This window comes from Pangasianodon hypophthalmus, chromosome 20 (assembly GCF_027358585.1).
Source record: "Pangasianodon hypophthalmus isolate fPanHyp1 chromosome 20, fPanHyp1.pri, whole genome shotgun sequence".
In the NCBI taxonomy this organism is placed as follows: domain Eukaryota; kingdom Metazoa; phylum Chordata; class Actinopteri; order Siluriformes; family Pangasiidae; genus Pangasianodon; species Pangasianodon hypophthalmus.
The window spans coordinates 13,038,666-13,056,503 of record NC_069729.1 but is presented as its reverse complement, the minus strand read 5'-3'; the positions used below and the strand labels follow the sequence as shown (position 1 = coordinate 13,056,503).

General features: G+C 37.4%; 1 protein-coding gene across 1 annotated transcript; it reads right to left on the bottom strand.

Annotated features, from left to right (window-relative positions):
* Nucleotides 1-901: 901 nt before the first annotated feature.
* Nucleotides 902-14,293, bottom strand: slc6a1b (solute carrier family 6 member 1b). Its single transcript, XM_026932778.3, has 15 exons — nucleotides 13,987-14,293; nucleotides 12,731-13,081; nucleotides 11,573-11,704; nucleotides 11,253-11,353; nucleotides 10,326-10,435; nucleotides 9,916-10,048; nucleotides 9,558-9,692; nucleotides 8,811-8,914; nucleotides 8,454-8,578; nucleotides 7,332-7,444; nucleotides 7,015-7,146; nucleotides 4,718-4,820; nucleotides 3,796-3,896; nucleotides 3,532-3,699; nucleotides 902-3,012 (listed from the first exon to the last, which is right to left on the bottom strand). The coding sequence occupies exons 2-15, from the start codon at nucleotides 12,960-12,962 to the stop codon at nucleotides 2,905-2,907; spliced, it is 1,797 nt and encodes a 598-aa protein (XP_026788579.1). The 5' UTR covers nucleotides 12,963-13,081; nucleotides 13,987-14,293; the 3' UTR covers nucleotides 902-2,904.
* Between the last annotated feature and the right edge of the window lie 3,545 nt (nucleotides 14,294-17,838).

The following is a 17,838-nucleotide window of genomic DNA, read 5'->3' as shown; positions in this document are numbered from 1 at the left end:
ATATATATATATATATATACACACACACAAAACCAAAGCCTGTTTTTAAGTGTGCTTTTGAGAGAGAGTTGTAGAGGCACCTCTCAGTTCTTTAGTACAGAGCTCTCCAAGTAAACTTGTGAGATGTAAATGAAATTGGTTGGATAGGGATCACCATATCATACAATATAATTAGAGCTTTTACCTCTATTCTTGTGTTAATTAGGCTTTCATATTTATCTGTCCTCATTAAAACTACTATTTCAGTGTGCTTATGTAAACCATGTTATAAAAAAAAAAAAGCTCTGTGGACATAGTCACATTTCTCCATGAACACAGATGTGAACTTAGACAAAGAAAACAGATGCAAAGATTTCAAAGATAACAGGTGCATTATAATCTATAATACTTTATTTATATTTCAGATAACATGGCAATCATGCTTTTTATACAACACCATCTAAAGACATTTAATATATTTTTTTTACATATAATATCTTACATTAGGTGCATGAAACAGTTAGAAATATACAAAACAATATTCTCTGACTAGACATATCTATAGTTTATTATATTCTTCTGCTTTTGTTATTGATATTCTTTTTTTTTTTACATTTCAGAAATACTATGTGCTTTAGTTTCTGAGAGTATTATTGCAGAAAACAGTAAATAATAAGAGTCTTTAACATTTAGACAAAACCTCAGTGGTCATATGGACATTCACAGATACTTTTACACAGTACAGGTTTACAGAGAGAAATCTGCTGAATGAGAACTTTGTACAAAACGTACGCAACGCTAACAGATTGCACGATTTTAGTTCGATATCTTTGCTGAGTCGTTTATCCACGTCCCTGTCACATGTAGCTGCCATAGAAGCAAACTAACTCTGTCCCTTTTTGAAAAACAACCGCTGGAGCTTGTGGTTTTAAAGCTTCGTGCTTTTAACCGGTGTAGTTATAATAACAGGGGTTAAACCAGTCATATACATAACAGCATTCACATACACTTTATCTAGTTAATTATTGCCAAGGCAGTTCTCTAAAGAAGACCAAATATGCAGACAATATAGATATTTAAATAATTTTAACTGACTACAACTAGCCTGTGATTTTTTTTGCTGGTTTCTTTAAAGGTGCCTTTCCCCAAAATGGCCTCACAAACTCTGGAGACACACTATGGCTTCTGCTCACAGTCTGATTATTTGCTGAAGGCCATTCACAGCTCTAATCCATTTGATTCGGGTGAGGGGGGGGAAAGAGTCAAATTTGGTCACTTCCACCATTGTTCCTGAGGAGTGGCATGCAAATAAGCAGGACTGAACAGTGGAATCAGAGGCTATTACTGCCAAACATTATGCATTTTGTGTCGTTTTTGTACCCTGCACTTTCTAGGACACAGTGTGACGCGAAACACTTTCATATGCAAATGATTTCCATGTGAACGCGATTTTGGTCCTTCTCACGCTTACATAAAAAAACAGACTAAAAACGATTGAAAAAACATACAAAGTTATTTAGTTCTTAAAAAATAAAAAACTAACAGTCTCTCTTATGTGTAAGATGACTCTGTTTGTGTGACAGATAATTCATCGCTGTTTGTGACGTCTGTAAACTCAAATCTATACTGGTTTGTGCTTATTTTGGGACTGAAGGGTTACAGGGGTGTTGTAAACCCTTACGCCCTGTTATAGCTGGATATGTTTTACCTGTCATGTATTTTTTGAGCAATCTGACTGGATCTGTACAAGAATCTAGATAATGTAGATAATTTGTCACATATGTAAACATCAGTATTACGTAACATTGGACGTTTTGTATTTTCAGTTAAAAGACGTGTTACTGACTATTATCAGGTTTTCTTATTACATTACTGTTAGTTCAGAAAGGACTACTTTCACAGAGAGATCACCATGTTTGCTGAAACACTGAAGCTTATTTGCTCTGGAATTGTCATACGAGGAAAAATGGATTTAGCCTGAATCATGGATCTTGTTGGCAATCTAAAAGTATAGTCAGCGATTTTGGTGGAAGTTGGCTAGAGCTAGCTGTTTTGTAAATCGAAATCCAAAGAGTTATTTCAGATTTAACTCCAAAGCCATGCACCCATAACACATGCTAGAGTGCCTGAATGCACATGAAAGTGGGGGAGCTGTCTTAATTGAAGGACAGCATGACTGATACGAATGTAGAACCACCTCTTATCCTGATTGGTTGAATATCGACGTTAATTTGTTTCTCCCATTTACAGAACATGACAGCTGCTGGAATTTGACAAGAACTTTACCAAATATGACAAGTGTTCTGGTGTAAAAATCGCTGACCGCACCTTTAATTTACATTACCAAGCCAGGTAAAACTAATCCAGCTTGAGTACGTGTTTGGGATAATAAAAACAGTAGGAGTCTCTTTATATAACCTTTTACACAGGCCATGAGGACCAGCTATATGCTCCCATAATGGCCACTGCTCGAAACTGGCCATGATGCAGTTCATCATATTTGTCATATTTTGCCAACTAACTTCATTCATTTTTTTATATGTCTTCAAATACAATCAAATACAATTTGATTCTATTCTAAGATCTTTATACAATATCTTAACATAATTACATAAGGTAAATATATATCGAATTAGCACAGTAGTGTTCAATCACATTGGGATCCAAACAGTAATTGTTACAATGTTACGTTTTGGAAAGACTAATATCTTGCATATGCAATACGAACTAGCACTAGATCATCGCTGGATCGTTGTTTTTTTTTTTCATACACACATTAAAATTTTCAAACAGTTGTAATCAGGTTGGATACATTTTTCCCCTGGAGGTAGGTGATTATAATTTAGACATAGAAGTCCCTGCTAGCGTTCAACCTTGATTACTTGGTTTCATTTTTGTTCCGAAGGGCCTGCAATGTCCAGGGTTTTAGATGTATGCCTCATCGTTGGCTGCATTCACACTCTCAGGTTGCTGCTCGGGCCCATTCTCTTGGCTTCTGACCAGAACCGTAGGCTGAATCATTATCCGGAGACGCTGAGAAATTCAAAGAGGTGGGGGAAAAAGAAAATCATTTTTGCTCCCTGCAGTGCAAATGCTGTTGTCAAGGGGGGAGGCTCAAAGCGGCAAAACTACAAAATCAACACGCTGATTGATTAGCCAATCAAGCTGTAATTGAAGCTAACTCCTGACTTTTCACCTCCCTGTGGTGATTTGCTGATTCAAGTGTGCCTATCTCACGCGCAGCCGCTATCAGCTCAGACCTGAATGCTTTGTTCATAATTGCTAGTTTTGAATGCCTATTTCCAGAAGCGTCTCAGTGCAAAAGCATGCAAGGCACTGCTTTGGTTTTCTTTTTGTAGACGCTTCATCTGAAATGTCTAATTTATCCAATCAGCCCTGCATTCACTGAGCGGAATGCAAATTATCTGTACTAGATCAGATTCCAGAAGAAAGCCAGCATTCTCATTTTCTCCAAATGTATGTCATGCGTACAGTTATCTACAGCTCACTCACTGTATCTGCTGAGCAAATACACATTCATTTTAATCTTACCTCTTTGTAGGAGCCTTTCAACGTTAGGAACATGTAGCCCATGTAACCAGGAATGAGGACCATAGAAGACAAGGCCATACACCAGCCTACACCCTGTCCCCACTTTGGGAACACATAATTATTCATGGTCAGGGGAACCATCTGGATCGCACTGAACAGGAACACACCCTAGAAACGCAAAAAAGTAATAGTAGCAATAATTTACTTCCAAGCTAGGAAGAATTATCTCTATTAGTAGCATGTATGTTTGCTTTAATTACTTACAGCCACAATCAAAGGTGTAAACACCACCCAACACAATTTCCACCAAATGCAAGGTTTGTATCCAATCATCTCTTCAATATTTCCATAGAACTTATTGACACCTTTTAGATGGACAGAAAAAAGGTAGAGCATTATACCATAGTGTGCAATGGTACATCACATCAGATTACTGCTGTGCAGACAATTGGGATGTCAGCCATGCAAATAGCAAATAACGCAGCAGTTTGCATAATCAACCCTACTATGCGAAACAATTAAGAAGGCACAGATTCATAGGAAATGTGTTCAAATGCAGAAGTGAATCTGGCAGTGAGATTAGCATGAATTAAATGGATATTCAAGTGTAATGAGATTGTGTGAGGATTCCAAGATCATGGTGGACAATGCACTGAACCTGTCTACTGCCTTTTCATTATAAATTGTATATAGTAAAACCACAACTATCCTACTGCAATGTAAAAATGTATTTAGCATTTTCCTACTTGTTGGTAAATGTGTTTGTGTTCCTAAATAATAATAATAATAATAATAATAATAATAATTTACTCCAATTATCTATGTACAATAGTTTAACCCCAGGTAACTGCTTGAGATTTGAGCCCTGTTCTCCAAATACAAGCCATTCTAGACAATAAATTGATCAGAACCTCATGATGCACAGCTTCGTCAGCATCTATGACACTATACATCATCAAACAATGCTTAATTTAAAAAAATACAACTTTCAAATGATTTGAAATCTATGAAGTTGCATAATACTAGCATCCAGTTAGAATAGTGTTGGCTGAGCAACAAAATTGATTTTATATTATAGAGAATTACAGAATAACTTAAGTGGTACTGTATATATATAAAATATATAAAATTCCCTGGCAAATTAATAACTTTAAATCACTTTATTATGACATAAAGAGATGTTTACCATAGAACCAGGATATGGAGATGCATTCAAAGAACACCAGGAAGAGCAGACACATTCCACTGGCAGAGTAGTAATCGAAAAGCTTGAACACATAGAGGCCACCCTGAAATAAAAAAAAAGATGTGTCTAAAATGTGCCTGAGAAAACATAAATACATATATATTACTGTATGGTTTACCTGACTTACATGAGTTAGTGGTTTAAGCCATTACAAATCACTAGTTAAAATATGGGCAGTTATCTTGTGTAATATTCATTAATGGAGTCTGTGCAGTTTAATTTGAATTTGCCAAAGGGAGTAAGGGCTGAAGGAAGATCACATGCTGGAAGTGAAGTGTGTCCATGGACAGGAGTTACGCAATCCAAAATAGTCAGTCAATATACAAGTATACCACATTTTCTGGACAATAAGTCATTCAAACGTATATGACCCACTCCCTAAATTCTGTCTGCTCAGAGAATGTTAATGCTAATTATTGGATGGTGAATAGCAAATGGACAAACAACCATCAACAAATAACTGTAAGGAACAGTCAAATATATGTCATATATGTTGCCGTGTTGTACATGCTGCCTGAGGCCAAACAAGTGTCTTATTCTCCAGAAAATATGGTAAATGTGATTTATGGAAAAGTGCTGTAGATTAAACAAGAAGAAGAACCTGGGAAGCTCATTAGTTCACCACTGCCTTTCAGACTTTCCTGTAAAAAACAGATACTTGTGCTTGTTGGAAGTGATTACATCCCATTAACAGCAATGTGATTTACTCACCAGGTATGCTATGGAGTTTGGCAACCTCATACAGTACACTCAGTAATCAGTGAGATGGTAACATACATAACATAAACTATGAGTGTGTTTTCGTAGTTTTATCATTTAGTCTTTGGTTTCTGCATCTTTCTTTGGAGCCATGAACACAAGTGATTATGAATGGACAGCAAGCAGTTTCCTTGCCCAAAGAACTCAAAACAAAGGCAATGGAGTGAACAATTTTAGTTTGATTTATTTTGGTCATTGTATAGTAGCACACTGGGTAGAGAACTGTTTAGTCAATTGACAGATGAGATGCACACAGACACTACCATTTATTTATTACTATTATGGACCAATTGATAGACCAACGGACTGACTAAGTTGGTTGCAAAATAGCACGGTTTAAGGTTGATACAACTACGGTACAGCAAAGTGAACGTCTAATATGTCCAGAATAATTAGAACAGAGCTTTACTGAACTGACAGGTAAGGAGGACATTAGTCAGAGATACAAGCAAGAGGCCAAGGGTAACTCTGAAGGTGCTGGAGCGATCCATAGGTCAGATGAGAGTAGTTTTCACAGGACAGCCAAAGCCCAGACACCCCACAAAGCTGGGCTTTATGAAATAGTGGCTAGTTATATGAAATCCAGTTTGGAGTTTGCCAAAAGACATGCTGGAGCCAATATATAGAGAAAGGTTCTTTGGTCTGATGAGATCAAAACTGTTTTGGCCTTGGCAGAAAGTGCTATGTTTGGCAGAGCTTTGGGTTTACCTAATCTGAAAACAACTAACTACTTTCTTTTTCATTCCCCATGACATTGGGAGCTAAAATGATTACCAGCCTTGCAGGGAAAACTATTTCCTAGCAGTAGCATACAGACAATGAATCATAATTAATGTCTAAAATTGTTATGCCTTCATTCCAGTCCTTTTAAATTCATATTCTTCTATTTGTGCATAGATGAGTACTCTTGCTAGCTATGAAGAGTAATGAGCCATGTTTCTCAACATTATTTTGTTAATTAAAAAAAAAAAAAAGAAATACAACATTTACATAATTCCACTCAATACTGATAAATAAAAGGTGATTTTTCACTGTGTTTTATGTTCTTATCAAGTACATAGTAAAATTAGCTACATACAGTATACTTTCTTCATAAGTACCCAACAAACCAACATGCTAACTAGAGACCTGCAAATGATATTTAAGCCACCTACATATTCAGCCTTTTCTGGTCACACACCTTTATGTAACAGCTTGAGGTTACTGTACTGTTGAACTGATAACACTACAAAGCCATTAGCTCTCTCAGGGAAAATATTCACTTGAGATGTTTATGTCCTTCAAAGCTCTTAACGCACAGTGATCCTACTTAATGCAGCTTCAAGGGCTTTCAATCTGCCTATGTGAGGTATTTTTGCCCTGGCATACACTCAGTGGTATCATCACAATCATCCTTCTGCCTTTATACAGGACATAATCCATAGGATGAGTGAAAAGAGCTGCTATTCAGATAATCGGCAAATTCACTGTGCACTTACCTGCGTGATGTTTGACAGCCCGATGATATAAGACACAAGGCAGACAACAGCAATGAAGATTTCTCGTCGTCCTCGCAATAAGCGGGGAAACTCGTCCACCAAGGCAGTGATGAAACCCTCTACTGTACAGAACTGTGGGAATGAAATTCCATTATTAATCCCATATGCTTATGAGAATAAAATGTCACTTCAGATGATTAGAATTGTCAGCATCATGGATATGCACAGCATGCAGTGTATCTAGTTTAGCAGTTAATTTATGGAAAATGGATTATCTCAGATGTGCAGTCTAATATTTGTCAATTAACTGACTTTACCTGACTGTCAATTCCAAGCATAAGCAGCATGGAAAAGAACAAAATTGCCCAAAGTGGTGAAATGGGCAGCTGAGTAACAGCCTCTGGGTAAGCTAAAAATGCCAAGCCTGGACCTGAAAGGGGAAAAGTGTATTGTTGTATTAATATAAATAACTAGATGGAAAACATAACCCCCAATAAATATTGGAACAAAATACTGTGAGCAAAGCATCCTAATAATAGAAATTAAATGATGAAATGGAAGTGAAAAGCATGGCGAGACCAAGTGGAGTGCATTATTTTCTTTTATTTGGGGTACCTTGTTGGGCATTATCTTCATAAACCATGGATATTGATGAGAGTTTTGGAAATGCTGTATATCTTTTTCTTATACATAATTGAATAATTTTTTATTTTATATAACATTCCAGACACTATGCTCTTCTCCAAGAGGACTACCATTACATAATGGGTCTAATGGTTATGTGCTTTTTTTTATTTATACAGTCATTCCACCTCTGTCTTTAGAGCATCACTGATTCTCTGTCTTATTTAAACGCATTAAACCTCAGATGGTTATCGACTATGGTAGGGATAAACAATACTTAATACTGAAGTGTTTTAAAAGTGGCATTCAGTATGGATCTGTAATTCTAAAGACTGTCTGCACCTGACACACAAGGTACAAAGCTGTAATTACTGGCTTATGGGGTAACTTTTCCTGCCTGTAGCCTATAAATAGTTTCTTGCTGCTTAAATCCATTTAATTCCTTTTTCTTGTTTTCTAATGTGATAGCAAAGCACTGTCTACCTTAAAGTACTGTTTAGGCTAGTTATCATAGTTACATTCCAACAAGGTGCCATAGCACAAGGAACACTGCTTTAGAAGTGATCTTATTTTTTTTAAATGCAATCTACATTGAAACATCATAATTTAAGAAAATAGCATGCTATAGTTCTTATTATTACACTGATATATATCTTGAGTTAGATTATGCAGTATAGGCCTTGCTTACATGCTAATTACTATCGAGTTGCCAGCCAGCATGATTGATGTTTGACCTCAAGCCAAATCCAAAGGCTAATTTAATTTCTGAAAATAATCCCTAGCACATGTGAGTAACTGATATAAATCCCAGTTACCTGATGCAGCTACATCTGCAATAGACCTCTTTGTGATGTGAGCCATGAAGCCCACAATGGAAAAAATGACAAATCCAGCAAACATGCTGGTGAAGGAGTTGATGCAGCATACAATGATGGAGTCCCTGTGGAATACACAAAAGGATATTATGTAGGGTTATTATATTGATCTCTCGTCCATCAACATTGACGAGGACTCATGCAGTCCATATTGTAAATGCCAGTGGCGTTTCTCATCTGAAGGGTGAAACTTAAGCACTGACAGTTATACTGATCTGTAGAGAAAGATGAAAGGCCACTGAAAGGACATTGGTCTCAATTAAATGGCTGTTGTTAAGTCATGTAATTGCTCCATACTTGTAAACATTGTTGTTGAAGGGGTTGTAGCTCCCGAGCGCAATCAGAGACCCGAGGCCGAGTCCATAGGAGAAGAAAATCTGAGTGGCAGCATCAAGCCACACCTGAGAAACGTGAGTTGAGACACAGAAAAGTGTAAAATGATATTCTTGTCAGTATGTGTGTCTGTGTCAGTTCAATATCATATGTGCAGCTCTTTTTGCCTCTTAATTATTATTTAGAAACATTATTAATTGAATTTCCTTTGGCAGTGTGAGTTTCTCTCTCACTCTGTCTCTGAATGAAGGGAGTCTTGGCCTCTGCATCTTGGTCTGTCAGTCACTTTGAAGGAGGTGTGGCCTCAGCGACTGTCAGTTTCTCTGAAAAAGGTGTGGTCTCTGTATGTCAGTCAGTCTGAAAGAGGTGTGGCCTCTGCATATGTTAGTCACTCTGAAGGGGTCATGACCTCTGTATCTTTTATTCACTCTGAAGGGGGTGCGCTGCTGCATCTTTCAGTCATTGTGAAGGAGGTGTGGCCTGAGAGCTTGTCTGTCCCAGCGTGGGGGCATTGTCTCTGCATTTGTCAGCAAATCTTGAAGGGGTGTGGCCTCTGCATATGTCAGTCTCTGTGAAGGAGATGTGGCCTCAGTGCCTGTCAGTCCCCATCAAGGAGGCATGGCCTCTTACTCCTCAAAGCTAACACTGTATTAAAATCTATCTATCTATCTTTCTATCCTCAAATTGCATGGCAAATACAAGATGACATACTTCTGACTCCTTCAGCTTTTCAAAGTTAGGTGTGACATAGAACAAAATGCCCTCTTTAGCTCCAGGCAGCGTAACTCCACGGAAGAACAGGATAAGCAGCATGAAGTACGGATATGTGGCTGAAAAATAGACCACCTAAAAACAGATGTACAGTGTATTAGAGTGGTCAAGAGCTAGTTGTCTCTCAAGAGCTAGTTGTTTGTTGTCTGAGTGTTAATCAATAGCACACAGACAGAAGATGTTAATAATACAGATAATTACACAGATTAACACATTCCCAACATCCCAGAAATACGGTGCTAAAAATCACACATAAGCACCATACTGACAAGATGCAAAAAAATGGTTGTACTCTTACCTTTCCTGTCCAGCCCACACCTTTCCAGATGCAAAAGTAGACCAGGACCCATGCGATGGCCAGTGTTATTGCCAGTGGCACTCTGATCTCCCCTGGTTTTTCCAGACCATCCGTAAGCTGATGCACATTCCGTCTAAGGGCCACAGGAAAACATTATTAGTGTTGAAAGCATCTGACCTCAGACAAACTGTTATTGATAGAAGCTATTCCACTTAGTCAAAACACTGCCTTCATTCTTGATGCCCGTCATGTCAGCTAGAGCTGTCCGACGGCCAAACCGACACAATTGTTGCATTTTTGTGCAAATAACACTGGTCCTTTTTAGAAAGCCGAGGACAAAAAGATGGCGTTTTAGCATGCAAACGAGAGTCTTGAATGCCAAAACTGTTCCAGTGAGTGCATGCCCTTACTCCCAAAACTCCACGACGGCGCTGGTCATGTTAGACGTGTTTGCCAAGCTGTAGTTGGAAAAGCATTGCTCTGTATTCCAGGGGTTGTTGCAGGATTTCCATGGGAGCTCCTGAAATAGGGCAATGTTTTATTAATGATCTAAGATTTCAGAAATATTAGGATGGCTGTCAATTTACTTCTATTATGTATATTATACTATCATTGCATAATTTGAGGACATTTAATCAAAATCTATTGTCAAGTAGGGCTATAATTATAATCTGGATTTGTTTGCTTAATACTGAAATTATTCAGCCAATACAGGACTAAAATAGTTTTATTACACTTTATAATTTTAACACTTTATATAATCATAAAACAGCTTTTTATTCCAAACTGTACACTATAAGACTATGTTCATTCAAATGGATAAAATTGCAAAGTAAAATAATACTGCTCTTGTGACAAATTACTTGAGTATTATCTTAACCTTTAAATGGCAAATTTAAAAAAAACAACTACGTAATAAATACATAGATATGACATGACATTAATCAGTCTACTTTGTGTAGTGAGATTTAGCTTTGCCAGTGTAGTCAAATAAAGCTAATGTTTAAGAAAGTTAAAACAGTAATGATGATTTAGTGATTTTAATGCACCAGAGTCAATAAACATCTCACATTACCTATGTAGCTACAATTGAGCCCTAACGTCATGTACACTGTATTTAGTCTCTTGTTTGTACACAAGGCTAAGTACAATATAGTTATTTGTTTGCTTTGGGCTTTTGGTCTTTTGCAATGTCTCCATTGTATGTTGATTTGCACCTGGGCTAGTTAAAACATTTCATTATACTGTACACCTGTGTCTATTACACCTGTATAGGTCTAATGACGCAAATGTTGATTCATTGTGATATAATTATGCAATAGATCTTATGTGCTTACTGTGGTGAAGGAATTGTATAGATAATAAATGGCCCAGGCGATGATGACAATATAGTAGATGTTAAGCCAGAAGGACAGAACTGCTGCCGCCAGGCCGACACCTGTGAGCACAAACCAGAAATGTGTACATTTAAAATCTGCCATCTAACAGCAATCTGACTGTAACATTCTTTGCATGCTAAAATGGCAGGAATTTACTATTATTCTGTATTTATTAAAAACAAACAAACAAACAAACAAAATGTTTCATTGATTGATTTAGGCGATGGGAGATGATAAGGGTCTCGATCCGGCTTGTAAATTTTTCTCTGCATGATTACCTTTGAACATAGGAGCCAGTTTCCACACTCCAAGGCCACCGATGGAGGTGTACTGACCGAGAGCACACTCAAGAAAGAACAACGGTACGCCAGCGAATATGAGTGTCAGAAAATATGGAATCAAGAAGGCCCCTAAAAAAACAGTTTTAAAAAGATTATTAAAAAATAGTGTACGAATATCATTGAACCATTGAACCATTTCTCAAATGTTCCACAGCTGCGATCTTGGACAATGAGATGCATTTCTAATTACATTCTAAAGATTCTTAGAAGGAAATATTAATTATTCAAGCTACTAATAAATTAAGTAGTTTAACCATTAAAGGGCATCATTCAGATTAACTCATCATTCTGCAATGAAATGATTACATTATTTGAATTTTTTATTAATTTAAATGTTAAATTTGTATTTTAAAAAAATCTTGAAGATACAAAATACAAAAGAGTAAAAAAAAGTGACAGTTATTCTAATTATTAAACGCACACTTCAATAATCTATATACATTGTTTACTTACTAAAAAATATAAAATACTTTTAAAAAATAAACAAACATAAAAGTAAAAAGTCACCAATTATTCACTAATCAACCATTCAACTATTATTAGGTCAATGTATGTCAGTGTATGTCATTTGAAAAGTTATTATTATTATTATTATTATTATTATTATTATTATTATTAAAACTGTTCAAATTACATACATTGACATTCATTTCTTTAATCTATATACATTTGTCTAGTTATTAAATAATTATTAATAAAAATAATAAAAATATAAATCAATAATAATAATTACGATTATTATTATTAATATTATTATTGTTGTTAAAATGAGTGACAGTGACATACATTTCTTTAATCTACATACATTTGTCTAATTATTAAATAATTATTAATACAATTAATAAAAATTATAAGTCACAAATAATTACAATTTTTTTTTTTTTTTTCCTAGTTAAAATGAGTGACAGTGACATACATTTCTTTAATCTATATACATTTGTCTAGTTATTAAATAATTATTATTAATAATAATAATAATAATAATAATAATAATCACTAATAATTAAGCTATTATTATTATTATTATTTAATTTTATTTTATTTATTTATTTATTTTTTATTTATTTTTTTTTAAAGACAGCTACCGGTGTTTACCTCCGCCGTTTTTGCCGCACAGATAAGGGAACCTCCAGACATTTCCGAGCCCGATGGCGTAACCGACGCACGAGAGCAGAAAGTCGAACTTGCCGGCCCACGTTTCTCGGTCCGGAAGCTCTTTCTTCTGCACTTTGACTACCAGAGTCTTGGGCTTGTCGTTGGCCGCGGGCGCCGCGTTGACCTCTGTTAGGACGTGTCCGTCTGAGGCTTTGGCGCCGTTCGTGGCCATGTCGCGCGGCTTGGCGGAGCTCCTGGCGCCCGGACGCGAGACTTCGGCACCGCTCCACGCGGACAGCAGCTTCGCGGCTCCGTGCCCCCAAAAACAAACTCGACTCGGGCGGCGGAAATCTAGGACCAGCACAGTTTAATCAGCGACACTCCATCTAAACACCGGACTTCGTCTAAAGCTTCTACGCTTCTGAACACTAACCCCAAATAAACATCCCGAGTGCCTCATTAACGCTAGTTTTCCCGCCGCGCGCACTCGCCTGACGCTCGAGCGAGCGTGACGCGACGCCAAGTAGGTCCAGAGATACGCAGGCTGCGTGTTAAATGGCACTGCTTAACAGGCTAGTGCGTGAAATGTTTCACTAACCTGCCATAAATGTGGTAACTTATAGGGTGCTATTATTCTGACACTATTTAGTAGCCTACGGAAGAGCGCGGTTTGGGACGCAGCCGGGGTTCAGCGCGCACTTTATCTGCAGCAAAAATTCAAGCGCACTCGCCACCAGTGTAGCACATGAAACCACGGCACAATGTTGGCACATCATAAACCTAGACACATTTTACCGTTACACACGAATAAACACTAAAAGTTATGTTAAGGTGCGATTTTAGGGTCCGCATTGATTTAATATTCCAGTTAAAGTGAAACTGTAAATCCAGGGGAGTAACAGATTTACGCACATAAAACCACAGTAATAAATGCAGTGTTTCTGGTTTAGCTTTAAAAGCAAGTGTTTCTGCAGGTTTACCGTCCAGTTAACTGGAGATCACGATAATAAAAAACCTGTTGTCTTGTTTATATATATATATATATATATATATATATATATATATATATATATATATATATATATATATATATATATATATGTAAATCCCTTATGGAAGTTGAAAAGTTATCTGATAAAAACATGCACCATTTATTATTTACCCCCTTTCATTAAATCACTCACTACATGACAACTCAGGTTGCTCCGATTGCCTCAACAGTCCATAAATGAAGAGCTGAAATAAAATCTGCTTACATTTAACCGGATTGTCCTGCAAGACCTTTTCCGTCTGCTTATTCCTCCTGAAGGTAAGCAAAACCAAGGGTTTCCATAAAGCAAAGAGATGAAAAAATGTTTATCCTGATGTCCAAAATGAGAAAAAGCCCAGACAGAGATGGATCCTGAAGCAGCAGCAACACCAACTAAAGCATCAGGCAGGAGAGAAGAGGAAGATGATGGTGATGATGATACTCCACCTTCATCTGCTGAGCTCCAATGAAAAAGTGAGGGTGAAATCTCGCCAAGTCCAACATCTCCAGCGCTGACATCACACTGGAGCATCTTCACAGTCTCTGGCTTTTTATACAGGCTGGGGGTTGTGTGTGTGTGTGTGTGTGTGTATAAATGTGAGTTTGTTTTTTGTCATCGGTTGAAAGAGGGCCGTTTGTTCCTGTTGAGCTGTTTCCTCTATTTTTATGAACACCTCAATGCTCAAAGGCAACAGTATACCGTTTATCATTGGCTTAATTATGTTGCTAAAGACAGAAAATTACCCACTTGTAGTGTTTCACATAGATTTAATGTGTATACATATACACTGCTGAAAACCTAACAGGAAAAAAAAACAGATTTCCTAACAGCCCAGTGTGTCAGAGCAATTACTTTTTCCAGCTTGATATTATGCCCATCATTGTTTGTGCCAACGCTTGGCTTTGCCCTCGCCCCAAACCAAAATTTGATAGCACAGTGCTTGCTTAAAAAAAAAAGACACCACACAGCATTAAAAAAACTAATTTACTCTGGCTGAACCAACAGTTGCCAAAGTGGCAGATTCGGAAGATGATGCGAATCGTGCAGTGGATTCTGCAAAGCACTGATAAGGCGACGAGTCAATAAGTGAAGTCTGGGGTGAGAGATAAACCAAAGACTAGGTTTATAATCTTCTTAGCTGGCTGCCTTCCAAAATAAAATTCCCTTTTGGAGAGGACCAAAAGAATATTTGCTCTACAGTCTTCAACTAACTCACTGTAATAAATTAGCTGTTTCCAGGGAAAGCACTGATGACGGATGAATAGCAAGCAACTGTATTGCTCTACAAATTGACGTGTTTATGACCTTTCATAATGCAGCATATGCAAAAATGCTTTTATTACAAGTTAGTTTAGTATATTGGTATACACATTAGTGACCAGCATCAGTTATAGTTGTGTGCTAGTGGCCAGAATCCCATGCCAGACACTGAGTGCCCTTAATGACCGAGGCCCTTAAACCTCATATACTAAGGTAATCTCATTTAACATTTTTCATTGTATTTCATATGTAATATAAGTCATAATTAAAGCTAAAAAATGCAGAAGCCCTCATATGAGTTGATGCTACTTAGAAATATGACAGATACCAACATGTGACAGTGAAGAAGGCATGATTCCTCTGAGAGGTGAAAAGCCAGCCATTGCATCATGAACCTGGTGTTTATGCAACATCAGTGAAAACCTGAAAGCTCATGGTGCTAATGGCCCTCCCTGTATACATGGACTAACATTTTCCTGCAGCTAGACAGTTGTACCACTTGGGAGATATGTTTTTTTTAAATTATTTTTACAAATTGGAATGTTGTCTTAAAAGACATTTAAATTATCATCTCAGTGGTTTCTCAGTGATAAATGAGGATTCTTTGCATTGTGATTAATTGTGCCATCTTAGCATTTAGCAGCTCTGATAAGTCTTTAAACAAGCTTCAGAGTTCAGTGGGGTGCTTCCAGGAAAGGGTAGTACCTATGGTAGGGGGCTTGCCATGTCCTTTTCAGGACAGCTCACCTGCCTTTGGTCTCCACCTGGCACCCAGCTCTCACCTGTGGCTCCAAGAAGCTGTAGCAGTAGCCACACCCCAACACACTGTTTTGGCAGGCGGGCTAAACCGTTGAAGGTAACTGTTGGGTCTAAACCCTTTGGTTAGTATATGACATGCCTGCCCAGCATGCAAAGTCAGATTGCGGCAGCATGGATGAATGAGTTCGACTGGTGATCCAACAGCCAGACAGGATGTCCTCCACCACTATGTGGGAAGCGCAAAGCACGTAAGGCATCATGGCCATCCACTGCAGCCAACAAGTCTCCATACCACTGGGATTAAGTGTTCAAGGCAGAGAAAGTGGGATTGCTCCTGGTGCAATAGGTCTCCCATTTTAAATTCCATCACCTGCAGATAGCTGCTCAGAGACGTCATTCTAGAAACTCGAGAGACCACCATACATACTTTACTCCTACCATTATACTGTGCCATTGCTTTTTTAAATAAATGAATTTTTGTGGACTAATTTATTTCAGATAACATTAAAGAAGACAGTTATTACTTTTGAGTTACTTTTGAGTTAGTGAGTTTTTTCATTCTAGGGAGAAGCTTTCCATGATGGTTCTTTCACAGAAATTTCATTTCAAATACAATCTGAATGTTTCCACACATGTATGAAATGTTTCATATACATTCATAAATTTCATACATGTATACCTTCACTGAGAGTGTAGTGAACAACTTTTCAACCAGATCTATGAAAAAAAAACCACATACATTGTATTGCCCTGTGGACATGTTTATATGATCATTCATAACTCAACATGGCAGTATGTCCACAGGGGAATACAATGTGTGTGTTTTTTCAGAGTTGGATTATAAAAAGGCACATCATTTTTCATTTAGTACAGTAAATAGTTTTGATCAGTTCATGCAGTATAAACGTTCATCTTACACTCTTAACAGTTACCGTCATGTCCACACTGGAATCGGCATCCAACTACACTACACATAACTCCACATGGCCTACAAACCTGGCCGCCAAGGACTCCAACTCCCATCACACGTGGTCCCTCTCACCTGATTACTGATCAAGCACATCTGAACTCTATCACACACAGTAAAAATTTGCAAAAATTTAAAAATACAGATTTTATGCAAATTAGGGCAAAGATGAAGCTTTTGCCTCTATGACACACTTGCCTCTATGACCGCGAAGTGAAATAAAGAGAGAACATATGGAGTAGAGTTAGCAGTTAACTTTTACCTTTTACCAGCATGTTTAGCATCACTGTAGAAATCTAGCTATATGAGTAGAGCATAAAAACTTTTATTTGTTTGACTACTCTGAAAGCATCTACTTTTCCCTGGGATGGTTCACCTTTGACCTAATTTAAATAAAAATCTGTATTTTTAAGATTTGTATTTAGGGTTTTTTTTTTCTTAAAATACGATCTCAAAATCGTAATCTATAATTTTGAATGATATGTTTTAAAAGGCAAATCTTACCTCTAGCAAAGTATAACACAATGAAAATACACTGTAATAAATGTAAATGTGTTAACCACAAAAAAGAAAACCTCTAATATAATTTAAATATTCCAAATTCATATTCATCCATCTTCTGTACCGCTTATGCTTCACAGGGACACGGGGAACCTGGAGCCTATCCCAGGGAACTTGGGGCGCTAGGCAGGGGACACCCTGGATGAGGTGCCAACCCATTGCAGGGCACAATCGCACACACATACACACTACAGACAATTTAGAGATGCCAGTCAGTCTACAACATGTCTTTGGACTGGGTGAGGAAACCAGAGTATCCAGAGGAAACTGCCGAAGCACGGGGAGAACATGCAAACTTCCCGCACACAGGGCAGAAGCAGGAATCAAACCCGCAACCCAGGAGGTGCAAGGCTCAATAAATGTTTGATCAAGACCCTTAACATTGAGGTGTCTAAGCTTGAATTGAATTGAATCATGCCTTACCTGTATTTTCCTTTGCCTACAAGCAAATGTCAAATGAATAAATGTAAATAAATCAAGCACAATAAACAAACACATATATGCAGCAATGCAGTTTTACATTATTACAC

Coding starts and splice junctions, on each gene's coding strand:
- slc6a1b (XM_026932778.3), bottom strand. CDS start 12,962: ATGGCCACGAACGGCGCCAAAGCCTCAGACGGACACGTCCTAACAGAG. Junction 10,436..11,252: donor TATACAATTCCTTCACCACA/GTAAGCACATAA, acceptor GCCCTATTTCAG/GAGCTCCCATGGAAATCCTG. Junction 9,693..9,915: donor GTGTGGGCTGGACAGGAAAG/GTAAGAGTACAA, acceptor ATCTGTTTTTAG/GTGGTCTATTTTTCAGCCAC.